Here is a 24,517-nt window from a genome sequence, read left to right on the forward strand (position 1 = left end):
TTAGGGTTGGTCAAAATTACTAAGCAAATGGATTACTTCTGGTAACTTACTGGATTATATTTTTCCGACCCAAAAACTTAATTCTTTTAAAACATGTCAGTTTTATCTGAGAGCCGCTAACCACGAAACCTAAACAAATTTTTTAAATATACTCATAAACTAACTTCTAATATATAACATCGACAACTTACAATCCTAACAAAACCGATAAAAACGTTTTGCAAACAGGATCCTGTATGTCAATAGACCGCACAATATACTAAAATCTTATCGCACATGTGTTTGTACGCTAAGTTATTGACACTCTGGTCCCTGAATTGTGATCTCTTATCCGTCTCAAACCCCTTGCTTCACAAAGGAAAACAACCTTCGTGACTGTAGCAAAAACTTATAACCTGGCATACCCAACCCCCTTACGCCCCTCTACCCCACCGAGTACTGCAGGCAGGAAAAGAAGACTTTCACAAGTCTCCCCTGCCCTCAACCGATTCAGGATATCCATCACGTCCCAGCAAGGCTTCCTGAACTTCTCCTTTGTGAGAACCCTACCCACAGGGATTTTCACCCCACCACGTTTCACCGAAACCCAACAAGTTCAATCAACTCAATCTACTATCATTGAACAAATCCAACTCAACAATGAACCATTCTTCATCTTCGCAGAACACGCCCCATACAATGAACCATACACACCCCGATATTACTACATCCACTCAAGGATTGTCCTCCAGGAATCAAACGCCAGAATAGACCTGAACTATATGTTATGGGTAGTTAGTAACGCCCTCACCATCGCTATTGAACGGATCAAACAAAACATCAACCAGATCAACCACGATAACACTGCCAGCAAGGAACTCATCTTCCAGCAAAATGGGGCTCTGAAACACACCCTCGACATCCCAGCAAAACAAATGTTCGAAATAACTAAGAACCTTGACATAATAAACGAGAAACTCCACTGGCTACTACACCAAACCTCCTCAATGAACCAGACCCAACAGAACGATTCCAACCACCACAGACCGATCACAGCCCCCCCAGCTCCAGCTGCAAGCCGACTCACCCCATTACACAAAGGCAAGAAACTTGAAATATCTGTGCCCCCTGCCCAACCTAATTCAGCAGCGAACACGAATCATAAGCTGTCGCCGCCGCCCAAGATACAGGGAGTGAATTCACAACAGTCACCAACAAGCAGAAACAAAAACCTAAAGATGACCCACTGTTTAAACCAGAAATCACAAAAATCAATGGGGAACTCGTTATCGAGACAAGCAAGGATCCGCTAATCACCCCCCCCCCGATGTCAGAACCAAAATCAACTCCAAAATCCAAGATCCTGACTGCCAACTCATCACCAACCAGAAAACGAACAAAGATAACTATATCCTAGAATCAATATTCACAACCGCAGCTACCAAAGTCCTCAAATACAAAAAAGAAATCGAAGCCGCTGGCAATAAACTAAAAGTACCCATTATTGACAGCGGAGTTGATTCCTCGAGGCAGTTACCAGTGATTTTCGGGTATTATATAGTAGAGGCCCCGAGGGCCTTTGTGAAGGTTTTCGGGATGCATATTCTGCTCCACTACCACCACGGCAAGCATGCCTCCCAGACCAAAATAACAGAAACGTTCAGTTCCCGATAGACCCAGTCAGCGTGCTTCAATTTCGTCTTCTGTTAATAAACGCTTACCGGGTGCAATGAGTGTTTCCAGTGCGGCCAGCTCTTTCGATTCTATAAACTCTATAGTTTCTGGATCGACAACAGAGGTGGACACAGATTTTGGTAACGGCCCACCGAGCTTTGTAGAGAGCTTTGATAGCTATCCTGAGGGCCAAGCAGTGGTGGAATACTCCTCATGTGGGTGGGTCAGACTTAACGATCATTCAGAGGAGGACGACGCTGCCCTGTAGATATATGAAGATGACTATGACTATGTGGTTGACTATGATGAGGATGAACCTGGAGATGAGATTCTCCCACCTCCACCACCAATCCTAGCTCCACCCCGACTAACACTAAGTCCCCTCTCTGAACGTAGGCCCTCTCCACTACCACCACCATCTAACCGATCATTACAAACGCCCCCCTCAGGATGAATACTATCTCAGACTCGCCCAGAATGAAGACATTTTCAGGCTCCCCCAAGATAGGGATCACGGCTCAGGAAAAGAGCAGTGGAGGCTCCTGTAGCCTCCGTTAGGGATCTTGTAGCCTCCCGTAAGAGATCAAGTAGGCCAGTAGAAGAAGCAATTGCTTCTTCGTCTATACCGGTGAAAATAACGCAGGTATGTGCCCACTATACTCTTTGATTTGTCTATACTTATCGTGCAAGTGTGGCAATCGTGATGCAGTTAATCCACCCAAACCGACGATGCAACAGCACCCCCAGAGGGCCGGGCAAGCTTTCGAGAGAGCAATCTTTACATCTCCAAATTCCTCGGTTCGTTCGTTAAGCACCTTATGACATGAGCATGAGCTTTATCGTACACCAGCGGCTTCACAGTCATATCGTACCCCTCCGGCTACCCAATATCATGGTTTCCCATCCGTGCATGGAACACCTGGGCCGGAGTCAGTTGGCAGGTCGTATAGCAAGTTGCCAGAATACAAGCTAATAATTAAATACATCGGAAAGCTTCTCGGGTGTTATACAATGCTTGAGGAACCTTGACCACAACCTGACTCTCTTATTGTTAATATTCGAAAATTTTGGGCAGAAGCAAGCGATCATTTTAATACCACTTTAAATCTGACTAAAAGTACTAGAACAGGCCTGAGTAGGTTTAAAGCCTTCCATAAGGCTCAGGGAGCCCTTGCTTATACGACTAGGTTCAAATCGTATCTTCACGAGTGAGATAACACCTTATTTATGCTGTCAAAGACTATATAGCGAAGTGCATCCTGTATGGGATGAATGAGCTTCTTACAGCTGAGAAATGGGCCACCAAAGTCAATTATCTACTCGAAAAGGACCATCTCATCAATGACCCTGACAACTATTCGGTAAACATTTCTTGTCTTTGGTTAGCATTTTAGAAGGCTCTAACAGACTTCAGGGAGGCCGTTGGCACTTCTGGGCTCCAGAAATCCTGTACGTGATATTTCTGAAGTATTACAAAGGCGACAAGATGCGTGATGCAAAGGATCCTGATTTCGTCGATGGTATTTCTCCGGCATTCATATGCCTGGTCTGTATCGGAATCTGGTTTGTTCTCTGATGTTGGACGAATGGAGATTACGTAGAAGGTGTGCACTTCAACCCGAGCCAGAATATGGATATCATGTTTAAGGCCTCTCCAGCCCTGTGAAAGGCTCCTGCTGACTTGTCAATGTCAAGGAACGTATTCTAGGATGATGGATACATGGAAGAAGAGAAGTGTACAGAACCAAGTCGGCACTCTAGAAGTAATACGAGAAACGATTGAAGAGAAGGTCAACATCCCTATGCAACTACACATGGTGCTGAACGTACTAATAACATTACTATATAGGTTGAGGAAGTACGAAGGCCCAGGGAGTTGATATCGAAGGTGGGGTAGAAGGAAGATGATGAGGCATTGGCAGTAGATATCATGGCGTGGAGGGCTGCAAAAGCCCATCGAAAGGCTCAGGGAGACAGAGCTACGGTCGAGCATAGCAACGTGGACAACATTGGTGTATCACTATGGCTAGTTGATAGGGTAGAGGGGCTAAGTGAGGCAGTAGATATTACACCAATGCCTTCTGAAGCCTAACCAAGGGCATAGGAGGAATAAGCGGTAGGAATTCCTTTCGTGGATATGGATAAATAAATACATTGTCTCTACGCTCCATCAGAAATTTTATATGCTGATATATTACTATGTGTTTGGGTTTGGGTTACTAAGTCCCAATGAGCCTTGTTAGAGTCTGTTCGGAGGTTCTCCTGAGACGTCAGGAGAGCGGCTGGGTGCTCAAGAGAGAATGAGATGGCTCCCTATATGTCAGGAGGGTGTGAGAGGGGTTGAATTTTTTTTTTTTAATGGCTCAGAGGAGCATTGGACGGCTCGCTTATCTTTCGGGAGGGTGTGAGTTGAGTTGAATAATTTTCTTAATAGCTCAGGAGAGTATAGGAGGGCTCGACATGACCTCAACATTGCATGGGAAGGGGTGAATAGTTTTTTTATTGGCTCAGGACAGTTTAGGACACCTTTCTGATCCCTCGGGAGGGTTTAGGATAGGGTAAACAGTTTTCCTACTAGCGCAGGAGATTGTGAGAAGTGTGTTTCTGTAAATACGTATATGTGATTATCTTACTATAGGATCACTACCGGTATGGCATAGGGACAGGGGATAAGAATCGTCCTCCAGTGAGTATCAGAGATGTCACTCGTTCTCGGGATGGCTTGCTGAGGCTTCCAAAAATCTGTATCTGCTATCGTGAGACAGAAGTACAAATCTCGTATAGCATCCCGATAACGCCCAAAGCGCTCGGGAGAACCTCCCGAACCATTGACAAGTCTCCGGACGATTAGTCAGGTGCTCAAACCCCTACAGAGAATTAAAGATTGGCGGGTATCTCCGGAGATCTCCCATGTCTCCCGTGCCTTCGGTCAAGTTGGAACCGTTTGCTGATGTAGTATATATTACTTGTTAACAACATTCTTATAAATCCCGGAGTAATATTAATAAATCCAAAGTAAGAAAAAGTTCCAAATTGAATCCGAAAGCTTTTGTAGTATTGCCAATTTCATTAGCCGATGTTCCCATCCAAATCTTCAACTCCTTATAGTTCGCAAAACTCAAACAGAGTTTACCCTCAACTGAAAAATTTGGCCGCGAATTTTTTTATTAATTCAATTATTCCCCGACGTATAATTCAATTAAAAAAAAATGACACGAGTGTATATTCCGTAAACATTTCAGCAGATTGAAGCCGCAAATATATATTAACAACAGAAACCAAAAGTGATTTAATAAACCTGAATATGTATTATAATACTAAATACGCAATATTTCCAATATGGAATATGTGTTATGCATGATAGTGAAACGGAAATAAAGAAATACGTATTATTTCCATAAATAAATCACAATCCATAAGTAAGAGAAATTGAATTAATTTAAAGACTCAGGGAAATAATCCTACATAATATGTATTATTTCAAATTTATAAAACTACTTAATACGTATTATTTCACGAATTAATTCATTTAATTCAATGAAATTCAATATAGACACATATTTGAATCAATCATTTAAGTATAAAATGAAATTTAATTTAAAAACAATATAAAAACCCAATAAGAAAAAACAAAACCTACGTAAATCCAAAAAATAGCTAACTAATAAAAAATACCCAAGATTCAAATATGAAATACGAAATATGAAATAGAATATTAAAACCAATTTACAAGGTACCAAGTCTTTCCATGAATTCAGGTGGAAAAGAAATCTCCTCCAAAGTATTAACTTGCTCCTGTAATCTTTGCACCTGCTCACTCATAGTATCCAATTTCCCCTGCAACTCAATCTTCTCCAACACCAGCCTTTTTTTCTCCAGGTCAAACTCCTGAAACTTTGCCCTCAAAGTGGAATTAATCAAGTCTCTAACACCTGATGCTGGAATATTATTAGTCTATAATAAATCTCAATTGGAGGTGAAATACATACCACCACTAAACATAGCTTCCATGAGAACCTTATCATCAATGGTACTACTACTCACTTGACTTTGTGTTTTAACAACTGACGTAGGTCCCACTGTTTTGGGTATGGGTTTGGGTGTTTGGAGTTTGACCTGTTTATTCTATATGATGTTAGTCAAATTATTAAAACAGCAGCAAAGTGTAATACCTACAGCAACACCAATTTCACTAACACCATCCTTGTCATCAACTCTTTATCTTTTACCCAACCCAACTGATGTCTTTGATGGATTTGGTGAACATATTTGTTTGAGGTGGACATTGTGCTCACCAGCACCCAACTGATTCAGTGGCTTGGGTTTTTTTAACTCAACTGTTGGGTTTGGCTTTGGGGTTAGTCTAGTAGTCGAATGTCGGACAGGATTTTGAGGTTGCCCGGGAACCGTCGCCCCACAATTCCGGGCTCCGTGGGTATGGGTCGAACAGGACGACCCGAGTCCATTCCCATCATCAGGTATGCGCGTACAGGGGGTCGTGGTCGTGATTGCGGGGGCGGAGGTGGTGGTTGGGGGCTGTTGAGTAGGGTAACTCACTGTGAGTCTTGGCGACCCATCCTGGTTCACTCCCGGCACCGCCACTCACCGGGCGGGTACAACGATCGATGACTGCATGGCACCGAACGCACCGTCTCGAGCCCACGATCATGACGGCGCACGAAATTCAATGATGCCGCATTTCCCCATCCTCTGCTTCGATGGAATACATAAATTTCGGATTGCGAACTGCGGGTCACCGCATCGGGCGAATCCCACTTCTTGTCTCCGCTGTGTCTTCTTACGCCAACTCGGATTCTGACCTCCAGGTTACCGCCCGGTGTGTTTTCTAACACTAAATCGGATTTCAATCTCAAACAACGCTATGTGCAATACCTGCAACCCAATATGTGAGTGACGATCCATGACCGACATTCCATATTGTGTATTGTTGCAGTCTAGTAGTCGAATGTCGGACAGGATTTTGAGGTTGCCCGGGAACCGTCGCCCCACAATTCCGGGCTCCGTGGGTATGGGTCGAACAGGACGACCCGAGTCCATTCCCATCATCAGGTATGCGCGTACAGGGGGTCGTGGTCGTGATTGCGGGGGCGGAGGTGGTGGTTGGGGGCTGTTGAGTAGGGTAACTCACTGTGAGTCTTGGCGACCCATCCTGGTTCACTCCCGGCACCGCCACTCACCGGGCGGGTACAACGATCGATGACTGCATGGCACCGAACGCACCGTCTCGAGCCCACGATCATGATGGCGCACGAAATTCAATGATGCCGCGTTTCCCCATCCTCTGCTTCGATGGAATACATAAATTTCGGATTCCGAACTGCGGGTCACCGCATCGGGCGAATCCCACTTCTTGTCTCCGCTGTGTCTTCTCACGCCAACTCGGATTCTGACCTCCAGGTTACCGCCCGGTGTGTTTTGTAACACCAAATCGGATTTCAATCTCAAACAACGCTATGTGCAATACCTGCAACCCAATATGTGAGTGACGATCCATGACCGACATTCCATATTGTGTATTGTTGCAGTCTAGTAGTCGAATGTCGGACAGGATTTTGAGGTTGCCCGGGAACCGTCGCCCCACAATTCCGGGCTCCGTGGCTATGGGTCGAACAGGACGACCCGAGTCCATTCCCATCATCAGGTATGCGCGTACAGGGGGTCGTGGTCGTGATTGCGGGGGCGGAGGTGGTGGGTGGGGGCCGTTGAGTAGGGTAACTCACTGTGAGTCTTGGCGACCCGTCCTGGTTCACTCCATCACCGAGACTCACAACAATCGACAACTGCACCGTACCGAGCGTGCATTCTCTATCCTATAATCATGACAGCGTTCAAAACTGAATCATCCCGTGTTTCCCCATCTTGCGGTTCGATGAAATACACGCATTTAGGATTCTGAACCCCGGGTTACCGCATTGGGCGAATACCACTTCGACGCTCGTAACCCTAACCGCCAACAGCCAGGTACAAACCACCACCAAATACAGATTTATGTATTTCATTTCTGCCGAAAATTCTATTTTGCACACCTAACCGAACCAGATGGCAATGCTCGTAACCCTAACCGCCAACAGCCAGGTTTAAACCACCTCGTAATACAGATTCATGCATTTCATTTTGACCGAAAACCGTATTCTCTAACCCTAACCAAAATCCCACTTCAAGGCTCGTAACCCTAACTACCCACATCCAGGTTCCAACCACCACCAAATACACATTCAAGTATTTCATTTTGACCGAGGATTGTATTTTGTACACGTAAGCAAACCAACTTTCAACGCTCGTAACCCTAACTACCCACATCCAGGTTTCAACCACCACCAAATACACATTGTATTTCATTTTGACCGAGGATTGTATGTTGTACACGTAACCAATTCAGATTTGAACGCTCATAACCCTAACTACCCACATCCAGGTTCCAACCACCACCAAATACACATTCAAGTGTTTCATTTTGACCGAGGATTGTATGTTGTACACGTAACCAAACCAACTTTCAACGCTCCTAACCCTAACTATCCACATCCAGGTTTCGACCACCACCAAATACACTGTATTTCATTTTGACCGAACATTGTATTTTGTACACGTAAGCAAACCAACTTTCAACGCTCGTAACCCTAACCGCCAACAGCCAGGTTTAAACCACCTCGTAATACAGATTCATGCATTTCATTTTGACCGAAAACCGTATTCTCTAACCCTAACCAAAATCCCACTTCAACGCTCGTAACCCTAACTACCCACATCCAGGTTCCAACCACCACCAAATACACATTCAAGTGTTTCATTTTGACCGAGGATTGTATGTTGTACACGTAAGCAAACCAACTTTCAAGGCTCGTAACCATAACTACCCACATCCAGGTTTCAACCACCACCAAATACACATTGTATTTCATTCTGACCGAACATTGTATTTTGTACATGTAACCAATTCAGATTTGAACGCTCATAACTTCAACTACCCATATTCAGGTTTCAACCACCACCAAATACACATTCAAGTATTTCATTTTGACAGAAGATTGTATTTTGTGCACGTAACCAAACCAACTTTCAACGCTCCTAACCCTAACTACTCACATCCAGGTTTCGACCACCACCAAATACACTGTATTTCATTTTGACCGAACATTGTATTTTGTACCAATAGAATAACAACGACCTGAAGAAAAATAGATAGAAAAGTGTCACTTCAGTATTCTGTCCTACATTCTAATTCCGATACGTAACCATGAAGGTTGCAATTACCAGTCTTCGGGTTATATAGGATTATTGTTCTAGACACTACTGAGCAATATTGAATCGCTGGATAGATATGCATATCTACTAGGACAATATGTAAAGCAAACACTAAAGGTGAAATTGGTTACTACTGTTTGTGACAGCTTGAGAGGTATAATATCAATCGAAACAGAAACTGCATCACAGTTTGAAATTGAGATTTGTTGGTATGGTTTGCTATGATTCGATTTGTATGCACACTTGTTGTGACAGAATGTAAATTAGGAATACTAAATAAGATTTGTGAGAATTTTTGGCAATCGCTTGATACGTATGCATACAAATCGGAATGGCAAGTAAAGTGTATACCGATAAGAAACGCTTTCTGTATGATGGTTGAATACTAAATAGGAGTCGATACCTGTCAGGAAAATATTCGAATCAGTAATTAGCAGTGAACTTGGTTGATATCATTAATAATTGGTTCATACTTACTAGAGGTGCACCACCTCGCGACCACGAGGTCCCCTTCTCTCCCACCTATGTGTAGTATCTAGGCACCTCCAGTAATTAGTTAATTTTGTCTTTGCCGTCTCATGTTCTGTTTTCCCGGCCATGTCACATAAATGCCTAAATTTTGCTCTGGAGATCTATTTCCGATTTTCAATGCCAGCTCCAGTGCGAGTTAAAATTAAGGTCAGCCCCACTGTCAGCTTCGGTGTCGGCTCAAATATATACCAGCTCTAGCTGGAGCTGCCCGAATACCATCTCTAATGCCCACTCCAGTGCCAGCTCCATTAGATACCGGCTCCAGTGCCAGCTCAGATACATGCCAGCTCCAGTGTCCACTTCTCTGCAAGCTCCAGTGCCCGCTTCGCTTCCAGCTCCAGTACCAGCTCTGATGCCGCTCCGGTGGCAGCTCCGGTACCCGCTCCAGTATCCGCTCCGGTGCCAGCTACGGTGCCAGCTCTAACCCTCACTCCTGTGCCCGCTCTTGTGCCCACCCCTGTTCCCGCTCATGTTCCTGCTCGTCTTCCCGCTCTTGTGTCCGCTCCGGTGACCGCTCGAGTGACTACTCCGGCGTTCGCCTCGATGCCAGCTCCTGTGCCAGCTCCAATGCCAGCTCCAGTGCCAGCTCTGATATATTCCAGCTTCCTTCACCGTTCCTCCACCACACTGGCACCTCCTCTTCCCCTCTTACTGGTCTTCTCTCTCCCTCTTCGCACTCCCCGCCAACTACTGTTCGTCTCTCTCGCCTATTCTGCTCATATTTGACTACTAAATAGCTATATTTATTATTTAATCATAAAGGGTTCCGTTGGTTGGGCTGGTCTCATAGGTAAGGTCAGGGTTAGGGTTTGGGCTTGGCAGGAAAATAGGTAGGGTAACGGCCCTGAGCAGGCAGGGTAACGCCCAAAAAAGGTAGTGTAACGCCCAAAAAAGGTAGGGTTACGCACAAAAAAGGTAGGGTAACGGCTCAGAGCAGGCAGAGCAACCGCACTAATCGGGTAGGGTAACCATCTCAAAATAGGCAGGGTAACAGAACAAAATCGGGCAGGGTAACTGCACCAAACACACGAATTTGATGTGTCGTGCTTACAAAACACCCCTGTCACTGTCAACCAATCAGATTATAGCAATCTCAGAAGAATTATATTCCGGTACATATTAGATACATTCTCATCAGAACAGCAAATTTAACAGTTATTGACGAACAAAACCTTTTGTATTATTTACAATCCTTTGATGGGTATGTATCAGGACAGCGAGTATATCAGAAATTCAAATTCTCATTTGTTACAATCGTTCATGAAGGTTTGAAAGCTATGAATATTTATTGGCACAGTAAAATACTGAAATTGATACTCAATGTATTTGATGGCTTGATTGGTATACCAGGTTCTGGATCAATATTGAATAGATTGAATACTGCACTACGGTTTGCAAAATATCTTCTCCCAAAACACGAGGTTGCGGCTTTCCAATCCATTCGGAAATATATACAATCTATGCTCATATTCTGAACTTGAGAGTGAACAATATTCAGCATTTATCTCTAAAACTCATTGTTTTAATTGATAACAGTCTTTATAACATGTATCCTGATATTTTGTATTTTGTAAAAGGGTAGGAATTTGACGATGTCCGTAAGATAATATCTGTTCCACCTCACCTACCTAGTAACAGTATGCGCCCAAATTCCCCCAAGCCTTTAGAATTAGGATTATGAATGCTTTTGATTGAGAATGTCATATTCAAGCTGACTGGCGATCAGTATAGCACTCAATTGCTTGAACGTTCTCAGTGTAACCCAATTCAGATCCTAAAACCTTGTCCGATTTCATAGATCGATTGAATAATATAGTAGGTTACAAAGGGTCGAATTGATCAGAAAACTTCTATGGATTTCTAGAAGTTTCCGTCGATTTTAAGGGTATGAGTTACTTGAGATTTGTGATTGCTAAGCTTTCTTTATGTATATTAAAGGGCTTTGCCCTCGATTCTATTCTTTTTCTCTCTCTTTTCTTCTCTTTCTTTTGGTACGCAAAGGCTTAGGTAATCTACGCTGGCTATTGCTATTCAAGTACTATTTTCTCTTCCTTTATAAGGAGGCCATCTCACTTCTCCGACCTTCCCACCGCTAGACCTAAACTACTGTAAGTTTCTCCAACCCCTCTCACTCATTAACCTACCAGCCCCTATGACCATCTCCCGTACCCTGCGGAATACTCGCTACCCAACTCCCTAGGATTACGTTGCGTCGTAATCCGCACCAGACGCCATGTCCACCCTCAACCGACCTACATGGGTCTCATCTAACAAAATCGAGTAGTTTAACCATCAATACGAATAGAATACTGCTGCCCTGTTTGACCACCTCCCTACTATGTTTTAAAGCATCCGACACGAGAGGGATAGTGCTCGTACACTGCTCTCTGCCATCCACAAAACCATTGGCTACCTGGAAGAGCAAGTAATACAGGTCAACCTTGACCTCAATGTTGACCACACCACCTCCGCCCCCAATGTTCCTATCCCCATTTTCGCTGCTACTGCATCAACCACTGTCTCCACCTTTGGGTCTGAAACTTTCCCTGAAAAGTTTGATCGCATCCGGACCAAAATCTCCGGATTCGTTACCCAACTCCGAATGAAGCACGAAGTCAACCATAATCGGTTCCGCAATGGGACAGCAAAGGTTATCCATGCGGTCAGCTGTTTGGAGGGAAGAGCTCTTGATCAGGTAATACAACTTGTTAACGCCAATCCTGCTGACTTCTTTTCCTCCGTCACCTTCTTTGTCGCCCACATGAAAGGCTCATTTAGAGACTTAAATACCCAAAGTACCATCCACCGCCAACTCGTCCCCCTGAGGCAAGGCAAAGGAGACTTTGCCACCTACTACTCGCAGTTTATCAGAAACATGTCTCACTTGCATTACAATAAAGGGGTCAAGATTGACGAATTGGCGGAAAGATTGTCTGACAACTTTAGAGACGTCATGACCTATCGAACAGACAGACCCAATATGGTGGAAGCATATGCGACCATGTCAGTGACGATCGATAAAAACATGTGACTGAGGTACTACGATGAGGCACAACCGTGATTTGCTTTCGAATAGTGTAAATAAAGAGAGCGAGTTTTGATGATACTCGTTCAGAAAGAATAAAAGGGAGTTTGTATGTTTGAACGTTCTCAAGTCTAGAAAATTATAACTTTAAGGGGTCTTCTCTCTATTAAAGATCCGTTGATGATGAGAGGCCAACCTGCGGCAACACCGAGTCCCTTATAGGAATAGGGCGCATTTGCTCAAGTTCATTTTCCGACTGACAGTCTGCCTATTGATAGTCAGGGGTACAGCAACTATTTTCTATCAGGGGAGAGGAGAGTAACTACGACACCTTGGATGAACTTCTGTCCGAGTCAAATCATTCAATTTGCCGAAATCTGTGGTTGGAATCTCAAGAACTATTGGAAACAGCCGACCAGATAATAGTTGTTTATTCTAACTTTATTAGAACCGATTTGGGTGTTTGTAAACCGAAGTTTTGCTTTAGTAGCTTGAGTCGCACTCCCACTCCCCAAAGATACTCTGGAGCAAAACAGGAGCATTCCGGCAGTTTGACACTGCGGAGGTTAGTGTTGGGGATTAAAACGTGTTTTTGGAATTAGATTTTCCATTAACTCCGGGACACCGCCAGAATCATTTCTGTCGTGCTAAAGCATGGTCTTTCGGCATCGGTTGGAGATATATGAAACCTGAAAGATTCGACTGCCTAGGTAGGGAACTGCCGTCCGGGGTTCCCTGTGCTATCAGCCATCTTTGTACTTCTGTTCCAGGCTTACTCGGCCCCCTATTTTTGATTTGTAAGACTTCTTACTCATTGAGATCACTGTCCTCTATACCAATAAAGGTAGGAGCCTAACTGCCCTAATCTTCACGCGTCGATGAAGAACAAGCTGCTGTTACTTTGGGTCGGTGGCTTAACTGATGGAATAGGTTCTTTTGTAACAGCCTGATAGTGGCACTGTTACATTACTCCCCTCTATTGTGGAGTCGTTTTGAGTCCACTGTAGTGTTACTGGAATATTAGTATTTGGCATAAAAGAAAAACTGTAGCTCTATTAGTGATTACGTACAAATTACATCTCTGTTTCTATTTCCATCAGAGAAAGAAAACTCTAACATGAAATGCCTTTTAAAAACAAAGAAAATGACATATTCTCCACTCTTGTCATAGAACCTTTCGTCCCACTAGTGGAGATTTCGAGGTTAGCAAGAATCTCTCTTTTTCCCTTGTCTTTTTTATGCGGGTTTCCTCACGCTTCGGTTTTCTATCGTTTCTTGCATTGTTTTCAGGGAAAAATGGTATCCGAACTCTGTCAGACCGATAAAAAACCTGGTACAGGAGAGTTGGTTTTTGTTCCCGGATTTCTTCTGGGATACAGAGCTACTCACGCCGTGTTTTGAGGATCCATAAAGTTTCCCCGTATTTTCCGATGTTTTTGCGGGTATTTTTGATGAAATACTTTCAGGGCCTCATCGGCTCTTCCTTGCAGAATTTCATATGGTTCCCAGGAGTCTTCCGAACGATAGCCTTCCCAAACAATGCGATACTCTACAAACACTTTCGAATGCCTAGCATATTGCCATCTGCTATTAGCTATTTGTCGGAGAACGTGACTGTATTCTCCTTCGACCTCATCTGGAGTAGGAGGGACTTCAGTGCGTCGAGGGTATTTCAGTCCCAAATAGGACTCCAGCAGAAATATTTGGAAGACGGCATGAATGTTCCATTAAGAGGGAAGCTTCAGCGTGTAGAACGCAACAACAAGTTTCTCATCAACCTCAAAGAGACATAGTTTCTTGTAGTCAAGCTTGCTTGAGGGTCGATTGGCAACCATATTGCGTCGGTCCATCATCACCTTATCCCCATCTTCAGGTTGTGGAGGTTTCATATGCTTCTGGTCATACCATTTCTTCTGCCTGGCCTGTGCCTTAAAAATATCTGTCCTCATAGTTTTCCAAAGAGCTTTCCACTTGAACTTTGGTACGGGACTGGAAACATTGGCATTGTCCAGCTTCCTTCTGCGCGAATGCCAATCGGAATCAGGCTCGAACCCATAGTTCGCGTAGAACTGAGATACTTTAATGGACTATTGGGTTGCCGTTTTGTAGGCGTACTGTGCAAGCGGCAGTAACCCTGCCCAATCGTCCTACTGGTAGGACCAAAAGTTTCTGAAATATTGCTCTAGCGTTTGATTGACCCTCTCAGTTCACCTGTCAGCTTGAGGACGATATGCCGTAGACAGACAAAGGTTGACTCCGAGAAGCTTGATCAATGAATGCCAGAACTTGCTTTCGAATCTGAAGTCCCGATCAGAAATGAATAATTCGGATAGTCCATGTAGTCGGCATATTTCTTGAAGGAATATCTGCGAAAGTTCCTTGATTGTTGCCTCGGTCTTGAGCGGTATGAAGTAGGTGATTTTTGTAAAGCGTTCAACAATAACCCCGATACGGGTATAGGCTTCAGATTCTGGCAAACTAACGAAAAAGTCCATAGAGATGGAGCTGCAAGGAGTATTGAGGACCTCTGAATATGGTAGCATCCTGTACTTTTCATGACTGGAGCTTTTATTGCTTTGACCTGTATCGCAACTCCACACATATTCTCCCATATCATTGTCCATCTTTGGGCAAAAGAACAGTGCCCGAAGATGCTCTGCAGTTTTGAATTGACCCAAGTGGCTTGCGGGCTTCGAATCATGTAGGGCGCTAATGATTTTTGGTTTGAGCTCTCGGTGATTTGGGATGTAGCATATTTTCTTCTAAAAGACATCACCGTGTCTCAAAGTTAGGTTTCGGTCTACTGTCTTACCGAAGGTGTGATCCACAGCCTCCTCTGAGGAGAATTACTTAGGGTTTGAAGCTGAATGAGGCCGTATTTTATCCAGAAGCACCGGTGTGAGTTTGCAGACCTGAGGTGACTTTGGGCGTTAAGATTTGATCGTAACGGTTGGTGATTGTACAGAAACCATTTTGCTAGGGCAACTTAGGACACGATTGTTCGGTTGGGCGAGAACCGTACCCGTACAATTCCCGATTCCGTTGCTATACGTTGGCCAAAACGAATAGAATTCATCAGCATCGTCAGGTATGTGGGTAAAAGGCAACATTATTGTGATATCTGGAGTGGAGGTAGTGGGTGGGGGCTGTTGATTGTTAGCTTGGGTAACCTATTGCTAGGGGTAGATAGGGTTAACTGGAATGACAGGCCAAATAAGGGTTACAGGCCAAATCAGGGTTAACTAGGGTTAGCTAGGGTTAACTAGGGTTACGGGCCGAACTAGGGTTAACTAGGGTTAGCTAGGGTTACGGGCCGAGCTAGGGTTAACTAGGGTTAGCTAGGGTTACGGGCCGAACTAGGGTTAACTAGGGTTAGCTAGGGTTACGGGCCGAACTAGGGTTAGCTAGGGTTATGGGCCGAACTAGGGTTAACTAGGGTTAGCTAGGGTTAGCTAGGGTTACGGGCCGAACTAGGGTTAACTAGGGTTAGCTAGGGTTAGCTAGGGTTACGGGCCGAACTAGGGTTAACTAGGGTTAACTCTAGTAGTCGAATGTCGGACAGGATTTTGAGGTTGCCCGGGAACCGTCGCCCCACAATTCCGGGCTCCGTGGCTATGGGTCGAACAGGACGACCCGAGTCCATTCCCATCATCAGGTATGCGCGTACAGGGGGTCGTGGTCGTGATTGCGGGGGCGGAGGTGGTGGGTGGGGGCCGTTGAGTAGGGTAACTCACTGTGAGTCTTGGCGACCCGTCCTGGTTCACTCCATCACCGAGACTCACAACAATCGACAACTGCACCGTACCGAGCGTGCATTCTCTATCCTATAATCATGACAGCGTTCAAAACTGAATCATCCCGTGTTTCCCCATCTTGCGGTTCGATGAAATACACGCATTTAGGATTCTGAACCCCGGGTTACCGCATTGGGCGAATACCACTTCGACGCTCGTAACCCTAACCGCCAACAGCCAGGTACAAACCACCACCAAATACAGATTTATGTATTTCATTTCTGCCGAAAATTCTATTTTGCACACCTAACCGAACCAGATGGCAATGCTCGTAACCCTAACCGCCAACAGCCAGGTTTAAACCACCTCGTAATACAGATTCATGCATTTCATTTTGACCGAAAACCGTATTCTCTAACCCTAACCAAAATCCCACTTCAAGGCTCGTAACCCTAACTACCCACATCCAGGTTCCAACCACCACCAAATACACATTCAAGTATTTCATTTTGACCGAGGATTGTATTTTGTACACGTAAGCAAACCAACTTTCAACGCTCGTAACCCTAACTACCCACATCCAGGTTTCAACCACCACCAAATACACATTGTATTTCATTTTGACCGAGGATTGTATGTTGTACACGTAACCAATTCAGATTTGAACGCTCATAACCCTAACTACCCACATCCAGGTTCCAACCACCACCAAATACACATTCAAGTGTTTCATTTTGACCGAGGATTGTATGTTGTACACGTAACCAAACCAACTTTCAACGCTCCTAACCCTAACTATCCACATCCAGGTTTCGACCACCACCAAATACACTGTATTTCATTTTGACCGAACATTGTATTTTGTACACGTAAGCAAACCAACTTTCAACGCTCGTAACCCTAACCGCCAACAGCCAGGTTTAAACCACCTCGTAATACAGATTCATGCATTTCATTTTGACCGAAAACCGTATTCTCTAACCCTAACCAAAATCCCACTTCAACGCTCGTAACCCTAACTACCCACATCCAGGTTCCAACCACCACCAAATACACATTCAAGTGTTTCATTTTGACCGAGGATTGTATGTTGTACACGTAAGCAAACCAACTTTCAAGGCTCGTAACCATAACTACCCACATCCAGGTTTCAACCACCACCAAATACACATTGTATTTCATTCTGACCGAACATTGTATTTTGTACATGTAACCAATTCAGATTTGAACGCTCATAACTTCAACTACCCATATTCAGGTTTCAACCACCACCAAATACACATTCAAGTATTTCATTTTGACAGAAGATTGTATTTTGTGCACGTAACCAAACCAACTTTCAACGCTCCTAACCCTAACTACTCACATCCAGGTTTCGACCACCACCAAATACACTGTATTTCATTTTGACCGAACATTGTATTTTGTACCAATAGAATAACAACGACCTGAAGAAAAATAGATAGAAAAGTGTCACTTCAGTATTCTGTCCTACATTCTAATTCCGATACGTAACCATGAAGGTTGCAATTACCAGTCTTCGGGTTATATAGGATTATTGTTCTAGACACTACTGAGCAATATTGAATCGCTGGATAGATATGCATATCTACTAGGACAATATGTAAAGCAAACACTAAAGGTGAAATTGGTTACTACTGTTTGTGACAGCTTGAGAGGTATAATATCAATCGAAACAGAAACTGCATCACAGTTTGAAATTGAGATTTGTTGGTATGGTTTGCTATGATTCGATTTGTATGCACACTTGTTGTGACAGAATGTAAATTAGGAATACTAAATAAGATTTGTGAGAATTTTTGGCAATCGCTTGATACGTATGCATACAAATCGGAATGGCAAGTAAAGTGTATACCGATAAGAAACGCTTTCTGTATGATGGTTGAATACTAAATAGGAGTCGATACCTGTCAGGAAAATATTCGAATCAGTAATTAGCAGTGAACTTGGTTGATATCATTAATAATTGGTTCATACTTACTAGAGGTGCACCACCTCGCGACCACGAGGTCCCCTTCTCTCCCACCTATGTGTAGTATCTAGACACCTCCAGTAATTAGTTAATTTTGTCTTTGCCGTCTCATGTTCTGTTTTCCCGGCCATGTCACATAAATGCCTAAATTTTGCTCTGGAGATCTATTTCCGATTTTCAATGCCAGCTCCAGTGCGAGTTAAAATTAAGGTCAGCCCCACTGTCAGCTTCGGTGTCGGCTCAAATATATACCAGCTCTAGCTGGAGCTGCCCGAATACCATCTCTAATGCCCACTCCAGTGCCAGCTCCATTAGATACCGGCTCCAGTGCCAGCTCAGATACATGCCAGCTCCAGTGTCCACTTCTCTGCAAGCTCCAGTGCCCGCTTCGCTTCCAGCTCCAGTACCAGCTCTGATGCCGCTCCGGTGGCAGCTCCGGTACCCGCTCCAGTATCCGCTCCGGTGCCAGCTACGGTGCCAGCTCTAACCCTCACTCCTGTGCCCGCTCTTGTGCCCACCCCTGTTCCCGCTCATGTTCCTGCTCGTCTTCCCGCTCTTGTGTCCGCTCCGGTGACCGCTCGAGTGACTACTCCGGCGTTCGCCTCGATGCCAGCTCCTGTGCCAGCTCCAATGCCAGCTCCAGTGCCAGCTCTGATATATTCCAGCTTCCTTCACCGTTCCTCCACCACACTGGCACCTCCTCTTCCCCTCTTACTGGTCTTCTCTCTCCCTCTTCGCACTCCCCGCCAACTACTGTTCGTCTCTCTCGCCTATTCTGCTCATATTTGACTACTAAATAGCTATATTTATTATTTAATCATAAAGGGTTCCGTTGGTTGGGCTGGTCTCATAGGTAAGGTCAGGGTTAGGGTTTGGGCTTGGCAGGAAAATAGGCAGGGTAACGGCCCTGAGCAGGCAGGGTAACGCCCAAAAAAGGTAGTGTAACGCCCAAAAAAGGTAGGGTTACGCACAAAAAAGGTAGGGTAACGGCTCAGAGCAGGCAGAGCAACCGCACTAATCGGGTAGGGTAACCATCTCAAAATAGGCAGGGTAACAGAACAAAATCGGGCAGGGTAACTGCACCAAACACACGAATTTGATGTGTCGTGCTTACAAAACACCCCTGTCACTGTCAACCAATCAGATTATAGCAATCTCAGAAGAATTATATTCCGGTACATATTAGATACATTCTCATCAGAACAGCAAATTTAACAGTTATTGACGAACAAAACCTTTTGTATTATTTACAATCCTTTGATGGGTATGTATCAGGACAGCGAGTATATCAGAAATTCAAATTCTCATTTGTTACAATCGTTCATGAAGGTTTGAAAGCTATGAATATTTATTGGCACAGTAAAATACTGAAATTGATACTCAATGTATTTGATGGCTTGATTGGTATACCAGGTTCTGGATCAATATTGAATAGATTGAATACTGCACTACGGTTTGCAAAATATCTTCTCCCAAAACACGAGGTTGCGGCTTTCCAATCCATTCGGAAATATATACAATCTATGCTCATATTCTGAACTTGAGAGTGAACAATATTCAGCATTTATCTCTAAAACTCATTGTTTTAATTGATAACAGTCTTTATAACATGTATCCTGATATTTTGTATTTTGTAAAAGGGTAGGAATTTGACGATGTCCGTAAGATAATATCTGTTCCACCTCACCTACCTAGTAACAGTATGCGCCCAAATTCCCCCAAGCCTTTAGAATTAGGATTATGAATGCTTTTGATTGAGAATGTCATATTCAAGCTGACTGGCGATCAGTATAGCACTCAATTGCTTGAACGTTCTCAGTGTAACCCAATTCAGATCCTAAAACCTTGTCCGATTTCATAGATCGATTGAATAATATAGTAGGTTACAAAGGGTCGAATTGATCAGAAAACTTCTATGGATTTCTAGAAGTTTCCGTCGATTTTAAGGGTATGAGTTACTTGAGATTTGTGATTGCTAAGCTTTCTTTATGTATATTAAAGGGCTTTGCCCTCGATTCTATTCTTTTTCTCTCTCTTTTCTTCTCTTTCTTTTGGTACGCAAAGGCTTAGGTAATCTACGCTGGCTATTGCTATTCAAGTACTATTTTCTCTTCCTTTATAAGGAGGCCATCTCACTTCTCCGACCTTCCCACCGCTAGACCTAAACTACTGTAAGTTTCTCCAACCCCTCTCACTCATTAACCTACCAGCCCCTATGACCATCTCCCGTACCCTGCGGAATACTCGCTACCCAACTCCCTAGGATTACGTTGCGTCGTAATCCGCACCAGACGCCATGTCCACCCTCAACCGACCTACATGGGTCTCATCTAACAAAATCGAGTAGTTTAACCATCAATACGAATAGAATACTGCTGCCCTGTTTGACCACCTCCCTACTATGTTTTAAAGCATCCGACACGAGAGGGATAGTGCTCGTACACTGCTCTCTGCCATCCACAAAACCATTGGCTACCTGGAAGAGCAAGTAATACAGGTCAACCTTGACCTCAATGTTGACCACACCACCTCCGCCCCCAATGTTCCTATCCCCATTTTCGCTGCTACTGCATCAACCACTGTCTCCACCTTTGGGTCTGAAACTTTCCCTGAAAAGTTTGATCGCATCCGGACCAAAATCTCCGGATTCGTTACCCAACTCCGAATGAAGCACGAAGTCAACCATAATCGGTTCCGCAATGGGACAACAAAGGTTATCCATGCGGTCAGCTGTTTGGAGGGAAGAGCTCTTGATCAGGTAATACAACTTGTTAACGCCAATCCTGCTGACTTCTTTTCCTCCGTCACCTTCTTTGTCGCCCACATGAAAGGCTCATTTAGAGACTTAAATACCCAAAGTACCATCCACCGCCAACTCGTCCCCCTGAGGCAAGGCAAAGGAGACTTTGCCACCTACTACTCGCAGTTTATCAGAAACATGTCTCACTTGCATTACAATAAAGGGGTCAAGATTGACGAATTGGCGGAAAGATTGTCTGACAACTTTAGAGACGTCATGACCTATCGAACAGACAGACCCAATATGGTGGAAGCATATGCGACCATGTCAGTGACGATCGATAAAAACATGTGACTGAGGTACTACGATGAGGCACAACCGTGATTTGCTTTCGAATAGTGTAAATAAAGAGAGCGAGTTTTGATGATACTCGTTCAGAAAGAATAAAAGGGAGTTTGTATGTTTGAACGTTCTCAAGTCTAGAAAATTATAACTTTAAGGGGTCTTCTCTCTATTAAAGATCCGTTGATGATGAGAGGCCAACCTGCGGCAACACCGAGTCCCTTATAGGAATAGGGCGCATTTGCTCAAGTTCATTTTCCGACTGACAGTCTGCCTATTGATAGTCAGGGGTACAGCAACTATTTTCTATCAGGGGAGAGGAGAGTAACTACGACACCTTGGATGAACTTCTGTCCGAGTCAAATCATTCAATTTGCCGAAATCTGTGGTTGGAATCTCAAGAACTATTGGAAACAGCCGACCAGATAATAGTTGTTTATTCTAACTTTATTAGAACCGATTTGGGTGTTTGTAAACCGAAGTTTTGCTTTAGTAGCTTGAGTCGCACTCCCACTCCCCAAAGATACTCTGGAGCAAAACAGGAGCATTCCGGCAGTTTGACACTGCGGAGGTTAGTGTTGGGGATTAAAACGTGTTTTTGGAATTAGATTTTCCATTAACTCCGGGACACCGCCAGAATCATTTCTGTCGTGCTAAAGCATGGTCTTTCGGCATCGGTTGGAGATATATGAAACCTGAAAGATTCGACTGCCTAGGTAGGGAACTGCCGTCCGGGGTTCCCTGTGCTATCAGCCATCTTTGTACTTCTGTTCCAGGCTTACTCGGCCCCCTATTTTTGATTTGTAAGACTTCTTACTCATTGAGATCACTGTCCTCTATACCAATAAAGGTAGGAGCCTAACTGCCCTAATCTTCACGCGTCGATGAAGAACAAGCTGCTGTTACTTTGGGTCGGTGGCTTAACTGATGGAATAGGTTCTTTTGTAACAGCCTGATAGTGGCACTGTTACATTACTCCCCTCTATTGTGGAGTCGTTTTGAGTCCACTGTAGTGTTACTGGAATATTAGTATTTGGCATAAAAGAAAAACTGTAGCTCTATTAGTGATTACGTACAAATTACATCTCTGTTTCTATTTCCATCAGAGAAAGAAAACTCTAACATGAAATGCCTTTTAAAAACAAAGAAAATGACATATTCTCCACTCTTGTCATAGAACCTTTCGTCCCACTAGTGGAGATTTCGAGGTTAGCAAGAATCTCTCTTTTTCCCTTGTCTTTTTTATGCGGGTTTCCTCACGCTTCGGTTTTCTATCGTTTCTTGCATTGTTTTCAGGGAAAAATGGTATCCGAACTCTGTCAGACCGATAAAAAACCTGGTACAGGAGAGTTGGTTTTTGTTCCCGGATTTCTTCTGGGATACAGAGCTACTCACGCCGTGTTTTGAGGATCCATAAAGTTTCCCCGTATTTTCCGATGTTTTTGCGGGTATTTTTGATGAAATACTTTCAGGGCCTCATCGGCTCTTCCTTGCAGAATTTCATATGGTTCCCAGGAGTCTTCCGAACGATAGCCTTCCCAAACAATGCGATACTCTACAAACACTTTCGAATGCCTAGCATATTGCCATCTGCTATTAGCTATTTGTCGGAGAACGTGACTGTATTCTCCTTCGACCTCATCTGGAGTAGGAGGGACTTCAGTGCGTCGAGGGTATTTCAGTCCCAAATAGGACTCCAGCAGAAATATTTGGAAGACGGCATGAATGTTCCATTAAGAGGGAAGCTTCAGCGTGTAGAACGCAACAACAAGTTTCTCATCAACCTCAAAGAGACATAGTTTCTTGTAGTCAAGCTTGCTTGAGGGTCGATTGGCAACCATATTGCGTCGGTCCATCATCACCTTATCCCCATCTTCAGGTTGTGGAGGTTTCATATGCTTCTGGTCATATCATTTCTTCTGCCGGGCCTGTGTCTTAAAAATATCTGTCCTCATAGTTTTCCAAAGAGCTTTCCACTTGAACTTTGGTACGGGACTGGAAACATTGGCATTGTCCAGCTTCCTTCTGCGCGAATGCCAATCGGAATCAGGCTCGAACCCATAGTTCGCGTAGAACTGAGATACTTTAATGGACTATTGGGTTGCCGTTTTGTAGGCGTACTGTGCAAGCGGCAGTAACCCTGCCCAATCGTCCTACTGGTAGGACCAAAAGTTTCTGAAATATTGCTCTAGCGTTTGATTGACCCTCTCAGTTCACCTGTCAGCTTGAGGACGATATGCCGTAGACAGACAAAGGTTGACTCCGAGAAGCTTGATCAATGAATGCCAGAACTTGCTTTCGAATCTGAAGTCCCGATCAGAAATGAATAATTCGGATAGTCCATGTAGTCGGCATATTTCTTGAAGGAATATCTGCGAAAGTTCCTTGATTGTTGCCTCGGTCTTGAGCGGTATGAAGTAGGTGATTTTTGTAAAGCGTTCAACAATAACCCCGATACGGGTATAGGCTTCAGATTCTGGCAAACTAACGAAAAAGTCCATAGAGATGGAGCTGCAAGGAGTATTGAGGACCTCTGAATATGGTAGCATCCTGTACTTTTCATGACTGGAGCTTTTATTGCTTTGACCTGTATCGCAACTCCACACATATTCTCCCATATCATTGTCCATCTTTGGGCAAAAGAACAGTGCCCGAAGATGCTCTGCAGTTTTGAATTGACCCAAGTGGCTTGCGGGCTTCGAATCATGTAGGGCGCTAATGATTTTTGGTTTGAGCTCTCGGTGATTTGGGATGTAGCATATTTTCTTCTAAAAGACATCACCGTGTCTCAAAGTTAGGTTTCGGTCTACTGTCTTACCGAAGGTGTGATCCACAGCCTCCTCTGAGGAGAATTACTTAGGGTCTGAAGCTGAATGAGGCCGGATTTTGTCCAGAAGCACCGGTGTGAGTTTGCAGACCTGAGGTGACTTTGGGTGTTAAGATTTGATCGTAACGGTTGGTGGTTGTACAGAAACCATTCTGCTAGGCAACTTAGGACAGGATTGTTCGGTTGGGCGAGAACCGTACCCGTACAATTCCCGATTCCGTTGCTATCCGTTGGCCAAAACGAATAGAATCCATCAGCATCGTCAGGTATGTGGGTAAAAGGCAACATGATTTTGATATCTGGAGCGGAGGTAGTGGGTGGGGGCTGTTGATTGTTAGCTTGGGTAACCTATTGCTAGGGGTAGATAGGGTTAACTGGAATGACAGGCCAAATAAGGGTTACAGGC

General features: G+C 44.1%; 5 protein-coding genes across 5 annotated transcripts; 2 read left to right on the forward strand and 3 right to left on the reverse strand.

The window, feature by feature from the left end:
* Positions 1-2,921: 2,921 nt before the first annotated feature.
* H6S33_013178 (uncharacterized protein) lies at positions 2,922-3,745 on the forward strand (the record flags this gene model as incomplete). Its single annotated transcript, XM_044844558.1, has 4 exons — positions 2,922-3,014; positions 3,068-3,173; positions 3,349-3,479; positions 3,551-3,745. The coding sequence occupies 4 exons, from the start codon at positions 2,922-2,924 to the stop codon at positions 3,743-3,745; spliced, it is 525 nt and encodes a 174-aa protein (XP_044694887.1).
* Positions 3,746-5,379: 1,634 nt separating this feature from the next.
* On the reverse strand, positions 5,380-5,778 carry H6S33_013179 (uncharacterized protein; the record flags this gene model as incomplete). Its single annotated transcript, XM_044844560.1, has 2 exons — positions 5,380-5,591; positions 5,643-5,778. Coding segments are annotated over 2 exons (348 nt in total), but the record flags the coding sequence as incomplete, so codon positions are not given.
* An 8,952-nt stretch (positions 5,779-14,730) lies between these two features.
* Positions 14,731-15,018, reverse strand: H6S33_013180 (uncharacterized protein; the record flags this gene model as incomplete). Its single annotated transcript, XM_044844561.1, has 1 exon — positions 14,731-15,018. A coding segment is annotated over one exon (288 nt), but the record flags the coding sequence as incomplete, so codon positions are not given.
* A 5,596-nt stretch (positions 15,019-20,614) lies between these two features.
* H6S33_013181 (uncharacterized protein) lies at positions 20,615-21,296 on the forward strand (the record flags this gene model as incomplete). Its single annotated transcript, XM_044844562.1, has 1 exon — positions 20,615-21,296. A coding segment is annotated over one exon (682 nt), but the record flags the coding sequence as incomplete, so codon positions are not given.
* A 1,721-nt stretch (positions 21,297-23,017) lies between these two features.
* H6S33_013182 (uncharacterized protein) lies at positions 23,018-23,179 on the reverse strand (the record flags this gene model as incomplete). The annotated part of the gene is made up of 1 exon (XM_044844563.1): positions 23,018-23,179. The coding sequence occupies one exon, from the start codon at positions 23,177-23,179 to the stop codon at positions 23,018-23,020; it is 162 nt and encodes a 53-aa protein (XP_044694891.1).
* Positions 23,180-24,517: the final 1,338 nt, after the last annotated feature.

Source organism: Morchella sextelata (genome assembly GCF_020137385.1).
Source record: "Morchella sextelata strain SCLS chromosome Unknown scls_9, whole genome shotgun sequence".
Lineage (NCBI taxonomy): Eukaryota > Fungi > Ascomycota > Pezizomycetes > Pezizales > Morchellaceae > Morchella > Morchella sextelata.